The 19,499-nt window shown below is 39.5% G+C and overlaps 1 protein-coding gene across 6 annotated transcripts in view; it reads right to left on the reverse strand.

Moving 5' to 3' along the window:
• Positions 1-19,499, reverse strand: part of STK39 (serine/threonine kinase 39) — a 307,203-nt gene that overhangs the window by 286,086 nt on the left and 1,618 nt on the right. Inside the window, exon 1 of one of the 6 annotated variants that reach the window (XM_079131859.1) lies at positions 7,060-7,243. The exons of the other annotated variants lie outside the window; for them this stretch is intronic. Coding sequence (XP_078987985.1) covers positions 7,060-7,144 — 85 coding nt within the window. The 5' untranslated portion in view covers positions 7,145-7,243. Of the gene's footprint in view, positions 1-7,059; positions 7,244-19,499 lie in introns of those variants that run through there. 6 annotated transcript variants of the gene reach the window in all.

The following is a 19,499-nucleotide window of genomic DNA, read 5'->3' on the forward strand; positions in this document are numbered from 1 at the left end:
TGAAGGCATCAGAGAAGCCAAGAGCAATCTCAATTAACAAAAGCAGTCAATGCCAAACAAAGTGAAAATTTCTTTGCTGAGAAGCTGCTGTGGTGAATATGCTGTTGGTTCACCTGGTGAGAGATCTCTTGCTAAAGCAGTATAGCAATAATGGTAAAGTGGACATGGCCAGTGTAGAGGTGCAGACCTGTAGTTCCAGCTACTTGGGAAACTAAGGAAGGAGGATCACTTGAGCCCAGTTCAAACACAGCCTGGACAACACAGGGAGACCCCATCATCATTAAAAAAAAAAAAGATGGGGATGTTCTTAGGAAAGAAAGAAACTTAAACTCAATCTGACCTAGCATATTGGCTTGATGTGAATACTAAAAGAGATATGCCTAAGGACCAGGGGCAAGTAGCTCAGTGGTAGAGTGATTGCTTAGTATGCAAGAGACCCTGGTCCAAGCCCCAGCACCACTGAAATGAAACAAAAGAAAAAGAGAGAGATGTGCATGTAAAGTACTTGCAGAGCAACCATCACAGTAGTGATGACCTGGGGATATGACTAGCAACACTGCTACATACGGCACCTTTCACTCCAGGAGATGACAGGGTGAGTCAATATCAAAATCAAAGCGAGTCAATTCAACTGGGTCAAAAACAAATAATTCATAAAACAAAGTTCAAATTTCTAGGGAAAGTTCTAGTTCCAAACAGTGTTCTAGAATAAAGCTGATTAGGTTCAAAGAATAAAAACAACAAAATTTTTACTGAAATCATCAATGATAATATAATTGTACATGCATCCAACTGAGAAGATTAAGGTATACACACTATCCCACTGCTGGGAAAATAGTGCCTCCCACTAAACCCAGGCTGCTCTGCAGGGGCTGCTTTAAATAGACTACCTTACATGATATTTTTGTAGTAAGAGGTAAAAGTCCTTGACTTCAAATGCTGATCTAGAAGACAGTCAGAAATAATGTAATCCATTTTGCTTCCTGGGTCTGTTTCCTTTGCATTGAAGTTATTTACTTGGTTAAGTCATAATGAACTGCTCTTGATCTCAGTCTAGGCAAGCAAGTGAACATGTGAGCAGGGGATGAAGTAAAACATTCCACTACCACCAGGACACCTATGCTCAAAGCACAAGTGCATTAAATTCACATCTTATAGTCACTTGTTGAGTTCTTGGAACAGTGGTAAATTTAGTTCTTGGAACAATGGTAAACAAAAGCCATTGTTTCTTTTCATTATTTCTCTTCCTCATTGAAAGTTTAAACAGGGATAACCTCAGAGTCCACAGTATACATACAAGATAAAAGCATGATAATTAATACATGCACATCAAAACAAAACACATACTATACATTCAGTTACTGTTAGCACTGAATCAGGTTTGTAGAGGCAGCACCAAACTTCAGGAATTGTTTTTATGAACAGAATTGCCAAGTTTGATCAACACTTCAATTCTATCTTGGAACAAGCTTTGCAACACAGTGAGTGACTGGAATTGTGCAAATTGGTTATAAAATTCTTTCCTTTCCTTTAGGAACATAGAGTACTACGTAACACGCTGTCAGTGAATGAACAATTTTAAAAATGGGTGATTAGTTTCAAGATCTGCATGCCTCAACCAGAGAATTAACCTCACTGGGATGTAATCATTTCCTTGTTTTTCTCCTTCAGACTTCAAATTTCTCAAGATGAGATCCCAAAAGGAATCTTCATATCACCAAGATGTAGCAAAGCCTGGCATCCACTAGTGCTCAGCAAAAAACAATAGGTGGAGGATAATCAAACTGTCCTTGAGAGTAAATGCTGCCAGTCCATGATTGCTCAGGTCTTTCTAAAGATTAGACTTGCCACTCTCCTACAGTTTTTCACAATTTGAGAGCATGGTTCCACTTTTACAAACAAGGAAAGAAGAGGTTTCCCAGCCCACAGAGAGTCTGTACTACCTGCCAGAGGATTACAGACGTATTTATAGAGAATGTTGAGTGTTTTCTTCTGTTTTTTTTCTTTTAAATTTTTAAAAATCTGCTGTTTGGCTGATTTTTTTTAAGCCTGATTTCAGCCTGGGGAACTGTTTGACCAAAATCCTGGGCTTTTTTCACTTGGTATGGGAATGTCTCTCTTCTAAACTGAAATGTATATCCACTGACAGAATTCTGTGTTCTTTATAGTGTGGTCAACACTTTAGCATCAGTGCTAATAACTTTTTTAACCTCTTAATGTACCATCACTGATTTAGGCAGAAGACAAGTCATGACAATTACTGCATTATGGAACTTATTTGCCAACTGTATTTTCAGGTACTTTGTATGACAGAAGAAAGGACAGATAGGGGCAGTAGAAAGCATTTCTTAAAGATGCCTCACATCACCTTCAGAGCACTTTCTACCAATGTAGTAGCATTAGGTTTTTTCCTTTCTTTTTTGTTTTTATTAGTGCATTATAGATATACGCAGTAATGGAGTTCATTTTGACATATTCATAAATGCATGTAACATATTTTTCTCCACTTCAATCTCCAAGCAGTGATTATTTTAAGGACACAAAAAAATGGTTTGGAATGTAGGCAATTATATCCCTGATTTTCCTATTTGTAAAATGTTTGAATTATTATAAAATTAATTCTTTTCTAATCCCTCAAAATAAAACTGTTGCAATATTGCATAAATATGTGAAAATTACCACTAAAATATAAAACTTGGAGGGAGAACTTTTATCAACCTTGAATATCATGTAGTAGGAACTTAACTAATGTTTATTGAATAATAGTAAATTCTCTACTCAGTGAATTTTCAATTTACCATATCAATGTAAAGGTATATTTCTCATACTGATGTGAGAAATATAAAGTATAAGGGCCTACATACTCTGAGGATTTTCTATGTAAAACCAGGATAGTAACAATAGATAAACCTGCCCATTGGATTGTTATAAGAATTAAATGAGCTAACTGTGAAAAGCTTTTAGCTGAGAGGCTGAAACACACAGCTCCTCGGTGCTAACTGCTATTTTAAGTATCATTATCATTTTTACTTACTATACATTACATACTCATGAGATTCAATTCTTAACGACAACTCTGCAAAACTAGTATGACAGTCCTGATTTTGATGATGAAACACAATGAGGCCAAATAACAGGTTCACAGTCACAAAGCCAACTGTGATACCACTGGGGTTGGAACCAGGGTCTGCCTGACTTGTAAGTTTCACCTCTAGCTGCCAAGTGATCCACCTTAAAAATAAGAACCTTTCTCGGAGAAATTCACTCTGTCCTGATAGTTTGAGAATCCTAAAGGGTGCACAGATAGCAAAAGCAGATGAGGCACAAGAACCCTGGAAACAGCAGAAGCTTTGCAACCAGACACGACAGGATTCAAACTCAGCCACGTGACCTATGATAGACTGTAGGACCACCAAAGTACTAATTCCCAATATATAAAATCAGGGTACTCACACCAACCCTAGAAGGACTGACATAAGAATCAGACAGACACAAGGTGTGTTAAGTAGATGGTCTTGTCCTTAGCCAACAGTAGGAGGGCCACGGAAATCAATGAGCACACAAAAGACTGGGCATTTTCTCAATGATTACAATATATCAAGTGATACAATAAAATTCCCCAGGAATCAAATAACTGTTATTACATGTAACTTTTACTTTTATACCCCCATACATACAAATATAGCTTTTGCCTGTATACACGTAGTAAAGAAAAGAAGAGGTTGTAATCAAACATTCTACATAAAATCATATTCACACACACTTGGTCACTTCCAAGACGAGGAGAAAGAAGACAGTAATGAAAATTAAACCAAAACAGGAATAGAAAATTTTTTTAAGTTCACTTCTTAGAGCACTGTCATGCTACAGCAATCTATAAAGAGAAATCTACATGTACACTGTGCACTGATAAGACCCATCAAGCAGAAAACCATAAACAAAGGGACGTGTGTAGACAAACGGGAAAATGTTGAAACTTCTTATGTAACTCCAGTAATCAGTCAAACCTACAATAAAACAACAGTAAGAAAATTCATTTTACTTTTTCACAAAATGAGAACTAAAAGAAGCACACTTACAAATACACCCTAAGCCAGACACTAGGTGATTTTTCAACTCCCAGCCAAAGCAATCAAATACAGATTAACATACCTATCAGCTAGAAGCAGGCCATCAAATGAAGGCTTTAAATTGCACCATGTCCTTACCAAAACGTAAAAGATTTTTCTCCTAACAAGAAAGAGCATTGTGTAGTCTTTAATGAAATAATGTTTAATTTTGTTTATGTACTAAAAAGGCATTTTTAAACAGATTAAAACAAAGAATTCAAGACTACCAGAAGAAACTTTCTAAAATGTCATCAGACCATGGAGTGTTCTCATCCAAATACGTTCTTCGCTTTTCTTTTACCCAACAGAAACTCCTACAAAATGATAATCAAAACAACCTCTTGGTAAGCAGGAGTTGAAACACTGCCTCTCAAATCAGATTACATTTCAATTGATCTGAAACCAGACTAACAGCATTTTATGAGCATGTTCCTCAATTAAAGAAGTAACAGGGAAACTGCCCTTGAGATTCCAAAGGACGCAGGCACAAAGTCAAGGGCTGAGAGGCTCAAGGATCACTGAAACATTCTACCCTCTGGCCACTGCCTTGGAGTGAAGCAGAAAGAACAGGCAAAAAAACAAAGGGTACTTGATGGCGACCCTCAGGAGAACAAAGCACCTTAGAGGACTCTTCCAGAGGGACACTAACAGGCTTTCATGCCCAGAACTCTGACTGCCAAGTACATCATAAAACATGGGAGGATCAGATTTTCTTCCAATATCCAGGGAGAAGATACTGCAGAGATAGACTATTGACAGAGGGAAATGAACTCCTGCAGCAGCCGCCAGTTCTCGGTATGTTTTTCCAGAACCTCATATCATAAACATAACAAGCTATTTCGTGTTCTTTAAATCCAGCAGGAAAGGTAGGACAGCACCTCATGATTCAGGTATCTGCATCTCACGATTTAAGACAATTTACAATTGAGACTGGACATAAGCTTTCCCAATTTACAGTCCACATAGAAAAAGGGAGGTTGCTTCCAAGGGAAGTATTTACTGTCTTAAAAGAATAAACTGTGTTTTAAGTACATCATAAGAATATGCATTTTTAAATTAGAAAGGACATAACATAAGGATTATGATTTGCTGATTGGGGTGATATTCCCTCTCCCCTTCCCTCAATATGACATAAATGACTACCTCAAGTTACCTGCCACACCTGAGGTCCCTTCCCAGTCAGAAGCTTCTGATGTTATGTCTTTATTCAAGGAGGATGTCTAAGGTTAGGGCAGTTGGGTGTCCCATGAAGGGACTCTGGCAAAGACCAGAATCTTAGTCCTTGGGATTAAGATTGGGAAATAATGAAGAGAATTCAGCAATTGGCAGCTGTGGCTGTGGCTAAAAGGAAAAGAGTGAGAAGCTACGTGGGCCAGAGGGGCATTCAATAAGCCAAAATACTGACTCTGCAGAAACTACATGAGAAGAGATGCATGGTAGATAAGGAAGTCAGACAACAACAGAAGAGAAGCAAGCAGACATGCACACAAGCAAACACCACCGTGCTAAGGCTAGAGGATCAAGAAGAGTGAATTTCCAAAACTCCCTGTTGTTAGTCTTGTTCACCTCCAGGGTCCAGGAAAGTTCATTTTTACTGCAATTCCCAAAGATCTGGATAGATGCTGGGTGTTTTCCTGGGATGCTGCAAAACCTGGGATTGTGGATGATATTCCTATCTCCCTATTTCCATATCTATCTTTATAACAAACACCCTATTACTTTTCTCATTTTAGGGAGTCCTTATTCCTTGTAACCAAATGATACATTCATCATTTTATGGTACTGGAGATTGAACCCAGGACCTTATAAGTGCTAGACAAGCATTCTGCCACTGAACTAAATCCCCAGCTTTTAAAAAAAATTTATTTTGAGATAGGGTCTCACTAAATTGCCCAGGCTGACCTGGAACTTGGATTGTCCTGCCTCAGCTTCCTAAGTCGCTGGGATTATAAGTGTGCACCACTGTGCCTGGCAGGAATATCTTAAAATGAGCTGAGGCCATGAGAAAGGACCTGGAGTGATATCTGTGAATACATATCAAATGTTCATTGTACTACAATATACAGAAAACATATGAAAGTAAAATATATGAGTAACATTTTTATGTTAGAAGTAAAATGCCCTAGTTGCAGAACAATATGTATAGTTGCCACATCACACTCATAATGTGCATTTTGGAAAAAAAATATATATGTGTATGTATACACAGAAAAGCATCTGAAAAAATACATAGCAAATGAGCCACAGAGGATATCTCTGAGCAACGAAAACTGGGGGTTGTTATTTTTACCTACTGGATACTCAAGCATTATACTATTGTAACTTAAAACCATTTTTAATAAAATAAAGGCTAGTCATGCCAATAGCTATTTCATTCTTTTGTTCTAAATACAGTAAAGTCCCTGAAATTTAAAAGGCCAAAAATTTCAACATTCTTTTCAAACTAAATTCCCAGAGATTCATTTCTTCCACATGTTCACTAAATCAGATAGCTAGTTCTATAAAAAGACATCACATATTTAACCAAATCTAGAAAATTCTCACACTGCCAGCTCTAGGTTGGTACTGAAGGGTCATTGTGAAATCTGAAAGTCATTATTCTGTTCAAACACACCCGTAAACAATAAGGAAGTAACCTACCCTTTGATTTTTCCCCAGTGGTGCTGGGGATCAAACCCAGGACCCAGGAACCTAGGCAAGAGCTGTACCACTGAGCTGCACTACTTTTAGCCCAGAGAGTTACACTCAACTTCTATTCCAAAACTTTCTATAGAGTCATTCCACTTTCTAGTAGGGAAAATACCAAATATCAAAACAAGTTGTTTCAACAGTACCCAAGAGACAAAAGGCAAAATATGATAGGTAATTTTAAGAAATATTAAATACAGATTTCATTAGATGTATTCCATGATTCTGAAAACACTCAAGTATAAGAAAAAAATTCACTTACACGGTTTTTTCAGTACATGTACCAAATTCTCAGGAAAAGAATCAGGCTGGGGATGTAGCTCTGCCATGGAGTGCTTGCTGAGCATGTATGAGGCACTTGGGTTTGATCCCCAGCCCCACACCCAAAAAAGAAGAATCCAGCAAGTTACTCTGACAAACAAATATTAATCTAAAACTAGCTAGCTTATCTTTCTTGCTTTAAAAAATTCATGTGAAATAAAATGCAAAGAACTAGCAATTTCCAAAAATACCAATTTACATTTTTTCCCAAAGTCCCATTCCATTTAAATTTATATTCCTGACACCAAAATTCAAACAGTACCTATCTAGTCCTAGGTTATAAGGTTACTAGTGACTTACCCACCTTTTAATCATCTATATTATCCCAATTTTCTTCAATGACCATTTTTTATTGCTTTTATAATATTTGGGAAGCTTAAAATAAATAAGATTGAAGATTTTTATAACCTCAGAGGTACAAGTAGCATACCTTTTTCTTCATTTTTTTGGTGGGGAGATGCTGGGGCTTGAACCCAAGGACTCTCTACCACTGAGCTCAATCCCTAACCCTTTTCATTTTTTCAAAACAGTGTCTTACTAAATTGTTGAGGCTGGCCTCAAACTTATGATCATCCTGCCTCAGCCTGCCAAGCATCTGAGATTACGGACATGTGCAATTATACCTGGTAATATTATTTTTAATATAATGAATAAGATGGACCATAACCTATAGGCACAAGCAAAAAACAAAAAAAAAAATGGTGTCTGATTGTAACTTTTACCTACGCAATAGCTGAAACTTCAATAACCCCCTTTTCCTTAAAGACTTGTTAAGCACACATAGTTATCTATTTCTAGAGGGCCCTAAAAAAAAGAATATGAAATCAGAGCTTTTAGAAAGTCCTGCTGCTTCTATGAAAATTATTGGAAGACAGCTACAGATGAACTGAGAAGCTCATCAACTTTTAACCAAGACGGCCATGATGACATTTTCTTTTCAGTGCTACGGACTGAACCCAGGGGTTGCACATACCAGGTAAGAAAGCACTGTACCACTAAGCTACACACCCAGCCAGGAGTGTCACTTTTTTAAAAACCCATGAGTATTTATTTTAGTAAAGGTAAATAATCTATTCTGTCTTGATGTGTGCCAAAAATATTACTAGTCTTAGGTTCATCCTAATGATCACGATTCAAAACTATACAAAACACTTTCTCTCCGCCCTTCAGCCACAAAACTAACCAGGAAAGTTGCCATATTAGAAATGTTTCCACAACAACTCTTGTCTAAGACTCTGGGTTTGGGAAGCTTGACAGGGTGTCTGTAAGAAAACATTTTAAAGAGCATCACAGAGTGAAACATTCTCTGTTACAGCCCCAGTCACTCAAGGGACCCTAAACGTGAGAAAGTACAGGCTGTTCCTCCACTGCCCAAAATTAAACCCAGTTACTCTCCCCATCCAGCTTTTTTTTCACCTCTCAGTTGTCAATTCCTTATCCCAGTAAGGCAGGTATCCAACCCAAACAGTAGTTATTCTGTATGAATTTTTATTAAGGTACTGACTCACACACTGGATATTGTATTTGATTTATGATGTATAATTTAGGCTAAACCATTAGCCTAAACTTTGATCACTCAATTACCGAACTGTTTTCAACTCAAAGTAAAGAAGAAACTCTTCTTTACTGTTGTGGTGGTGATGGTGGGGCTGGGGATCAAACCCAGGGCCCTGATTCCCCATACTAGGCAAGCCCTCTACCACCCAGCTACATCCCAGCCCTATACCCTGTTTTAGAGACAGAGTCTCCCTGGAACTTGCAATCCTCTGCCTCAGCCTGCCAATAGCTGGGACTACAGGTGTGCACTACCATACCTGACAAAACTCACCTTTTAAGTGACTAAAATCAACATAGGTATTATTTTCTTAAGTAGGATTAATTTCAGACCTTATTTGTAGTTTCATTTTAAAAAGCTATTCAGTATTTTCTTCATAATATAAACAAATTATTCTGCTACCATCCAATCCCAAGACTTCAAAGTGCTTTTTTTTAAAGAAATGTAACATTTTGATGCTTCTGAAAATACTTCATTTTATTTGAGAAGAATCTCTGCGTTTGCAGAAATCCAAAGAACACTGTCAGAATGAGTTAAGTGGGTAAGATAAAAACTCATGCCTTAAAACTGACTCCCTAAGTCAAAAGGGGTGTCTGTTACCACACACAACAAGAATAACTCTCCTCCTGAAAATATGAAGATTAGCTTCCCAACCAAGCACAGAGTGAAACCAAAGACTTTTATACAGATCAGGCTTGGGATGCCTGTCTCCTCGCTGTACTTCTACAGCAGTGGTGATGACTGAGAGTGTTTAGGAGGTAGCCTAGAACCACTCACAGTCAGCGAAACATTATCCAGCCAGTCTCTGAGAAACTGCCACCCAGTGCTGTCACTCGGAACTTTCTGCAACAATGGAGATAGGCTGCACCTGCACCTGCAGTACCCAACAAGGCAGTCGCCAGCCACAGTTGGCTACTGCACACTTGAAATGTGAGGAGCACAACTGTAGGACCTTCTCTTACTTCTTCAATTTCACTTAATTTAAATTTGAACATAATCTAAATGTAAACACGAGGTTAGTGGCTTCCACACTAGACAGTTCTTTGCTAGCCACTCCCAGCCTGGTGGAAGGGATCTGAACCTGGGTGCGAAAACTTGCTCCAAGTAGTAGTCCTGCAGCCTATCTATTTCAGAAACCTTTCTTCACCCACCACATTGCTGTTTCTCAGTCTTATTTTGCAACATACACACACACACACACACACACACACACACACACACACATGAGCACACACCATGCATCCATGTCTACCTCACTGACAGATCATAACCAAAGGCTAAGACTATAATCTCTTATAATACATACAGCAGGCAAAAGATGATGGTTGAAAGGAAGGTACTGTGAGTTTACATACAACCCGTTTACATGTTAAACTACTACAATGATGAACAAAGACACTCGAAAATCATTTTAACACCTCTAAAGAAATAAGATTTTTACTGCCTGGTAAATATGTTCTCAGATATATATTTACTCTATTAAAATGTTCAGGGCTAGGGGTGATGTTCTTTGGTAGAGTCCTTGTCTAGCATGCACACTATCCTGGGGTTGATTGGCAGCACCACAAAAAATAAAAAATAAAATAAAATAATAGTTAAGAAATTATTTTGGGGGAGGGTATGCTGGGGATTGAACCCAAGGCCTTGCAAATGTTGAGCACACACTATCACTGAGCTGAACCCACAGCTTATATAGTTAATAAATTCTCAAGTCTATAGTTCCTTCCTTCCCACAAACAGGGAAACAATGACATATACACAGAAGAAAATACTGAACTAGGTAGGAATCATGACCCTGGGAGTCTAAGGACTTAGGGTCACAGACAAAATAACTCAACTCTGATCTTGTGAGTCTTCAGTTATAAAACAAAGGTCCTGCAATGGATTTTCTCTTCACTTTCTTCCAAAACTCAATTTCCTTATTCTCTCTATATGCTTATGCCATCTCTCACTTGGGAACTCCTTCCCCTAAGAACCCTCTCCTGCTGCTCCTCTTCCTCTGTTTTCTGAGTCACCCAATCATGCAACAAGGGAGAGAGGTATTGCCTGGGGAAAAAGGAGGAAAAGAAAGGTGGAGAAAGAAAGGAAGAGATAGTTGGTTCAAATTAAAATCTAAGCAATACAGTTCAATAGGTCCCAACCAGGAAAATGTAATCCTTTTCCAATCACCAAACTAAATAGGACAGGAAAGAAAGCAATTAAAATGCTCCTTTTTTACAACCCTATACAAACTGAAGTTTCCAGTTTAAAACAAGATCATGAGTTCTTCCAGGATCTCAAACATCAATACAGTGATTATGAGAAGTCTCAGATGTCACAGTTCACTGGTTTCCAACATACTCTCCAGATGAAGATCTATCATTTACGTGGCAGAAAGTCATCCATCTCCACTTTCCATCTAGTTTTTCTGGCAGAGTTCCAACAGTGACTAAAGGTTGGAAACCTAAAATACTGTAAGTGTCACCAAAATTTATAATTTTACCTAAGGGAAGGACTATATGAGTAGCCCTAATTCTAGGCTTCTGAGAGTCATACTAAATGTCACTTACTGGAAGAAGTTCAAAATAAAATTGAAAACAAAATGAATGTCAGGATTTCTACCAATTCCATCTTTTTAATAAGTTTTTTTAAATATTCATTTAGTTTTCAATGGGTGTTTAATTTTTATTTGTTTATTTATATGCGGTGCTGAGAATCAAACCCAGTGCCTCATGCATGCTAGGAAAGTGCTCTACCACTGACTCCAGTCTCCCAATTCCATCTTAATATGATGTTTTCCCACATATCAAAATACACAATCAGTTTAAAAGGTCAATTCATCTACTTCTTCAATGTCCAACACATTTCTTTAAGCTAAGCCAGAATTTATTCTCAAATAACTGTTTGGCAAATGAGAAGAAACTTGAAATACTTCAGCATTTACTCACATTGGATTCCAAAGTGTGTATCTAAATCAATTCTAGAAATTAAGAACTGCCAAGTCATTCTCTAAAAGACTACTATTTCTCTTCTGCTTTCCTGTTAAGCCAAGTCTGAAATGCCTTTGTAATTAATAGAGAATCCTCTAGAATAAAAAACTGAATGAATGGCAGATTTGGGGAAACACACACACACACAGTTGGATCACTTGAATCATTTCAACCATCTTGGAGTTGTTTTGGTATAACTTAAACAAAACTGTACTACGGGGAAATGTAAACCCTCACGTGATGATTCTATCTAAATAAGAAAAAAATAATAATCTTTCCCAAAAGATACAATGAAGAGGAGTTATAGCATCCATTAGCATGGTTTCAACTTAAAAATTAAACCCAGTTCTATGGTCTTGGTATGTACCCCTCCCATTCTATCACTTTTGGTCCCTCATAATACATAATAATCCAACTCTGGCCATTGTAACAACCTCCGAAAGCCACTTATTCTGCAGTTCTGCTCCTGTGTTTCATCTGTGCTTCTGATCCTCTCCAACAATCCTGATTTCTACACAGCAAGAGGCTCTACAGTGCTTAAAAGTGAGGGTTATAAATAAACACACAACAGGACAGAGATCCTGGGTGCGTTCAAGAAAGGAAAGCTCTAGGGCTTTTGAGGGGGCAGTGCTAGACTTCCCTGCCTGGCCCTGTAATGTCTAAGTGAAAGGACTCCTGAACTTTGACAGGCAGGACTGGGTCCTATAATCTGTAGAGGCCACCTCTCAGTCCCCTGACCTCAGGAGAGCCAGGCCTCTCTGCTGCTCCACAATGCAAACAGGTGGAAGCACTCAAAGTGCTTACTCTTGATCTTCCAGGATTAATGAGCTAATTTCTACAGAGTACTTTAAGCTGATTGGCCCAAACTCAACTGAGTAAGTGCCACCATTAACCACAGATCAAATCCTCAGGATCCAGGGAGGCAAACTTTTGAGACATCAGACAATGTTTCTCTTCCACCAGAAGTGGAAGGACTATCTATCCCCAGAACTCAGGCCTTCAACCAGAAAATATTTACCAAAAATGCCATGTGAGGCGTGGAGCATAGAAATGAGATTCTGTCCTCAAGGAGGCATTAACAGCCTAGTACCACATTGGGCATGCAGGAAACAACTGGCCTAAGTGTGAGGACCGCAGGGATGGAAGGACCCATCAGGGCCAGAGGAGGATGAAGGGAGGGTTTGAGAGATTATTTCTGTGCAGAGAAATTCCGGGTCTTAATAAAAGAACCCAGTAAGGTGTGGTGGTGCTTACCGATAACCCCAGCTACTTGGAAGGCCGAGGCAGGAAGATCCCAAGTTTGTAGATAGCCTGAGCAACATAGCCAGACATTGCCTCAAAAACAGACTAGAGTTGGCTGGGCATGGTGGCGCACACCTGGAAGCCCAGGGACTCCAGAGGCTAAAGCAGGAGGATTTCAATCCAAGGCCAGCCTCAGCAAATTAGCAAGACCCTAAGCAACTTAATGAGACCCCATCTCAAAAAATAAATAAATACAAGGGCTAGGAATGTAGCTCAGGGATAAAGTGCCCCTGTGTTCAACCCCCAGGAGGAGGAGGGGTAGGGAAAGGGAGAGGAGGACTGGGATTGTAGCTCAGGAGTAGGGCAACACTGGGGTCAATTTCCAGTATCACCCAAAAAAAGACAGAGAATCCCGATCAGACAGCTAGTTATATGGGTGTATTCAATTTGTGAACATGCACTAAGACAAACAATTGTGTTTGTCCTTTTTTTTTTTTAAAGTAAGATTAGGTCCCCTATGTCGCCCAGACTGATCTTAAACTCCTAGACTCAAGGAATCCTTTCACCTCAGCCTCCCTCCAGAATAGCTGGAACTACAAGCTGCCTTAGGTATACGTTTCAATATGCATATTGTACTCCAACAGAGTAAAATGTAAAAGGAGCCACAGAACTCTTACATAGACAAAAGGAAGGGTAGTAGAGGGAAAACTTGCCCCACAGAGGCTACAGAAGCATGAAGCATTTCAGCAACTGCACAGGGAACCCCCTGGTTGGAAGTCGATCCTGAGGATGGAAATGACAAGATATGGCTGGAAAGGGAGACAGGAGACAATTTCCAAGAGGACTTAAAAGTTCCAGAGCCAGTGAATCTGGAGGATGACAGGAAGGCTACTAAGGCAGTTTAAGCCTGTGAGCAACGATAAAAATTTTGGCATAATGATACCACTTTGTTGCAATGCAAACTGGAGCTGGAAACAAGAATGGGGGCAAAGAATGAAGATTAGAAAATTATTATAATAATCCACATAATAAGTGAATTAAACCAGTGGTGGCTAAAATGGAGAGTCAGAGACAGACCAAAGATTTCAACGATGCTGAATATTTAGGACTTTGATCAACTAGATGTGGACTGGTGAAGATGAGCAAGCACAGAATGACCAAAATATTTCATACTTCAGAGTTTCTAAGAAGATGGAGAATGTAGAAGATGAAGAATGTAGAAGGATTAGGAGTGGGATTAGGGTGGAAAGACACAGTTTAATTGTGAGAACAAAGTTCCTGTGAACAAAGACATTATAAAGGTAGTTCAAACACCAATCCAAAGTCAGCACTTCAGACTCAGACGCAGAGGTGAGGATCTCAGGGAGTCGTGGCAGGCAGGGAAGTAGAAGGAAGAGCAAGAGCCAGAAAGGGCACCAGAGCACAGGCCACTGTCATTCCAGCAGAAATGAAAGGTGGTTCCCAGTGCTGCTGAGAGAGGAAGACTGAGAGGCACGGCAACGCCCATGGTTCTGGCCACAGAGGGACTGCTATGATTGTAGAGCATGGGTTTTTCACAGAGAAGGCAGAAAGAAGCCAGACTGCAGTGGGCTGAGAGTGAATGGGAGGCTCCTCCTAACAGCTTAGCTGTCAGTGGAAGGAAAGAGATAAGGGACTAGCCCGAGCGGGAAGGAGCAGAGAGAGTGGTGGATTTCTGTTGTTGTTCTCTTTTATCTTTTAAGAAAGGGAAGAAAAAGGGCTGAGAGTGTAGCCCAGTAGTACACTGAGAGTGTGGCAAGTGGCAGAGCACTTGCCAGCAGGCAGGAGGTGGTTTCAATCCACAACACTGCAAAAAAGAAAAAGCAATGAGAGACTGACATGAGAATATTTGTAAGTGAGGGAAGAAGAGAGGAGAGCAAGGAAGATGACTTTATCAGGAAGCAAAGGCCCCTTACCTCTCACTCACAGGGACACAGAGTGAATATTTCTTTCAGTCAGCAGCATTTCCTGCCAGCATGGCACCCTCCAGGGCAAACTCAGAGATGGAAGAAAAGTGCAGTCCTAGCAGGTCGCTCTCAGAGCCCTTCCATAATGGGCTGTTCCTCCCCAGCAACCTTCCCGCAGGATGCGCTCACCATTTGTCAGAGCGCCATTTGGCACCCAAACCCCTGAGCTATCCAAATCGCCAAGAGCTCCACAGGTCTCTCCAGCTTCCTCCTCACAGCAGCAGTGGTGTGGGTGGTGTGCAGCTGCAGAGGTGCAAGAAGCCAGCCCCACCTGGGCCTCTGGCTCACCTTGCAAGGCACCCACCAGAAGGAGACGCAAAGGCAAACTCTCCCCCTCCCTCTCCCTCCTCCTTCCTTCACTGGCAGAAACCAAGCAAAGAAACTCTTCAAGCCACTTCAAAGTCTTGCTAAAGACAGGGCTGTGTTCTGTCCTGATAACTTAAATCTGATTAGCAAATGGAGTTTATAGTAGTTATGGCTAAGACTAATTGAGAGTGTGCCCTGTGCCAAGCACTATTACAAGTACTTTACATTCTCTTCATCCCCACAACCCTGTTTTTATCACCTTCATGTTACCAAGGAGGAAACTGAGTGCAGACACATCTAAGTAATTTGTTCAAGGTCACAAATGCCAGTGACCGCCATGGCAGGACATGAAACAGACCAGACCGTCTGGCTCCAGAGCTGGCACTGCTGCAATTTATTTTCAAACACCATCCAAAAGCATAGTGTACAATAAACCACAAGAGTCAGGGGGAAATGTACATTATCAGTCACAAATGCATCAACAAAGCAAGAATTTCAGTCCCTCTCCCATAGTGTCTTTTTACCTCAAGATTTTCTGCCTCTGAGACAGAAGCCCAAACTTAAAGAGTCTGAACAGCATATTTAAAGAGCATTCCTACTAAGAATATAACAAACACCACTGACTTGCACACCTCAGTGGTAGAGGTGTGAGGCCCTGGGTTCAATCCCCAGTACTGCCAAAGGGGACAAAAATCAATCAAAACAGGCTGGGGTATAGTACAGTGGTAGTATGCTTGAGTAGCATTCTCAGGGCCCCGGGTTCCATATCTAACACCACAGGAAAGAAAAATATTTTTTAAAGGTTAAAATTCTAAAACTTTTTGAGATAATATATGTGTATATAGATATACGTATATATGTATATATACACACACACACACATATATACACATACATATATAATCAGATATATAATCACAGTAAATAAATCAGATATATATAATCACAGTAAATAAAAGGAAAACAAGCATTTTTCTCTTTATATACATTTTTTAAAATGAAATCATTAAAAACAAAGCCTGTCTTCAGCAGGCCTCTTTAATTATTAAAAAAAAAAAAAAAAGCCAAACTAATCAAAATCAAAGGACCAACAGCAGCAGCAAGGCAGCCTGGTATAAAGCTCTGTGAGACCAGAAAACACACTCAGTGCTCCAGCTTCCCCAGGCACACAGTGTCACCACTTCCGTCCTCAAATGGCCTCTAGGACCAGCTCTAACCCCTGAATGATGGATCTCCCCCAAAAGCTCTAAGCACAGAGCAAAATGGGAAATCCTTGGGCTGTCTACAAATCTCATTTTAGGAGATGCTGCTACTCCTTTAAGGCCTGGCCACAGGTCCTGTTACGGGAGTCTGGAGACATGCACCTGAAGAAGAACTCCATCAAACCAGGCTACCACTCTAGGAATCAGTTCTTTTAGTTGACTAAGATGGCAGATTGTTACCTGTAGATCATTCTAAATGACCACCCAGGACAAAAGTGAAGCAATGCTGAAAAATCAAGTGCAAAAAACTACATAAAGAAAGGCTCATCTGGCAACACACACGAAGAAAATCAAACATTCTGAAACAGAAGTCTGTTTAGAGTTTCTCAGGGGAATATAAACAAAGATAAAAGCACTTCTGGAATTACCTGATTCAAATACACAAACCAATATGGAACACATGGCAAGACTGAACTCTTCAAAGGAGAGTTCACCCAGATTGTTCCATTCTCCTGCAGATGCCCAAGTCAATGTTTACATAATTCACCTTTTATTAATTAAGAGACTCAAGATGATACTATTAATAAACCAAAACACTAATTTTTCAACTGGCATAACTCCAAGTGCCCTTTACTACTACTACTACTATTCTCCTTCTCCTTCTCCTTCTCCACAGACTGCATTTTGATTCATTGTACACAAATGGGGTACAACTTTTCATTTCTATGGTTGTGCACAAAGTAGATTCACACACTTCTGAGGAAGGAATTTGGGGATGGGTTGAGATGAGGGTGCAAAGCAAAGATTAATGAAGATAAAGACACAAACTGACTGACTAGAAAACCTGCAAAGAACAGTTACTTGTATGGGAGACAAGGATATTTGAAATCTACTAACACAAGGATATTTGCTGACAAGAGGAATTTCATAATTTCACATTTTAACCCCCTCTGAGTATTAAGCTTCCTCCAACAGATTTTTACATCACTTCTAGGTCACACATAAACTTCTGAACCAGATTACTCTTAAGAGCATTACAATTTCTCCCCTGCTCTTTAACATCACAAGAATAACAGTGCAACAAAAAGTAAACTTTATTTTTAGACTTGAAAAATACTGTTTTATTTTTCTAATAAAGAAAAAAAAAAAAGGAAAAAAAATGCTGTTTGGATTTCAGTAATCCTAAATTTCTCCTAAATTCTGGAGCCCAAACCTCTAACTAGGAGGAAAGGAAGAAAAAGTTCTCAGTGCTCCTGTGCCACGCTGGAAAGTTAAAACACCGTGCCTCCCTTTGGCTTTCTGCTCAGGCACATTCAAGCCTCCTGCTGGTCACAGTTCACACTGCTGGAGTCATATCATATGACACCTGCCTTATGGTGGGCAGAGAGGAAAAGGCTGTCGACTTAGCATTCGTGTGGAAACCTGTTCAGTATGTGAACTACCAACTTCTAACATGTAATGTTCAAGCAAAAGCGCTTAACCACAAGTTCACTCAACTAGTATTACACACAAAACGCAAATAGGTTTGTAATTCCCTATAAACATTAAGGCATTCCAAAACCCCATTCCAGCAATTTGATTTTTCAATATCAGGACCTCCACACAGACCACCTCTTTTAGTTTGGAAAATATAAGATAAATTTAAAATGTAGAAAGCATTTCTCACAATATGATATGCAAAAATAAAAGTAGAATAAGCAGGTGTTTCTATTCTCAAATTCCTCCCATATATTTTTTTATTAATTTGATCAACCATAATTAACGATGCTGTTACTACAAGCAGAAAGAGGTCCTGCAATTAATCCCACTTACACCAAGATTTTACTCATTAGCTCACAAAAGTGGTCAACTCAAAATATCATCTTCAAAAGGCAAACCTTGCATTTTAATCCTGATAATTAACAATATAAGCATATATATTGAGTATATGTAAATTCTGGTCCAGATCCTATGGAAAACTATGAGGTAAGATACCATCAATCAACCTTTGGACCAACCTCTCTATGTCAGGGACAGAGGGATAAATAAGACTCGAGTTCACAGCTGGTTAGGGAAAGTAGCAATAGCACCTTACAAACTCACTCAGACTTTATATGACCCAGCTCAACTATGACCTCTTCTGAGGTTTAGCCTGTTTCCTGTCTCTCCTATCAGTCACTCTTCCTCTGGGGTCTCCCAGTGCTCACTCATCAGATCCTATGGAATCCTTCACCTTCCTACCCTCCTCTCCTACTAAATCCTGAAGGCCCTTAAGGACAGGGACCATTGTATATTAATTTCTCTACTGCCAGCAATTATCAACTAGCACAATGCTTGGGACTTGGTAGGCCTTTGGATCTTGTTGAGCAAATAAACACTATGGGGTTACATGCTTTGAGGTATTAAGAAAAAAAAAAAAAAAAGCAAGAAGTTGGGGAGCAGCCACCACACTTTAAGGAGGGAGAAGCAGAGCCTTCTCAGAAAATATTCACCCTGGACTTGGAAGCTGAGTGAGACTTACTATACAAAGAAAGGCACTTGGGCTTGGTGAGTAGCTGAGTGCTTAGCACGGGTAAGTCTTCAGGAAAAAAATTTAAAAATTTAAAGATGGGCCCTCAGCAGAGGAAAAAGCCTGCAGAGAGGGCAAGGATGAAGACCTGAGGTGTTGGCAGGACACCAATGAATCTGTTACAATCACTGAAGAATATGGGAAGAGGCACACAGAAGGGGCTTATGGGCCAGGTTAAGGCTTTGAGAAGCACCTGAAGTTATTCAATCCAGACAGTGAAATGAAGATTAACCTTGGAAATCTTTAGCCAAAAGTTATAAAAGATTTGGTACTCAAAGAATTTTGTCTACAAATGTCTATATAGGTTATCTGGAACTTTTGTATCCCAGGTTATTATCCTGTCCACCATTTTCATACACACACACACACACATATACACAGATATATATACGCACACACATATACATGCGCATATGCATTTATTCCGTAGATTTATGAAATCCCAGTGCTTATTCATGAAACTGAGTTTCATTTACACGGTAACAGGCAAAAAAAAAAAAAAGGCTCATTTAAACACCTAATGAAATTTCTTTAACAATAGGTTTTCAAAGGGGGAAGTAAAAAGAATTAAAAT

Source organism: Sciurus vulgaris (genome assembly GCF_902686455.1).
Source record: "Sciurus vulgaris genome assembly, chromosome: 3".
Lineage (NCBI taxonomy): Eukaryota > Metazoa > Chordata > Mammalia > Rodentia > Sciuridae > Sciurus > Sciurus vulgaris.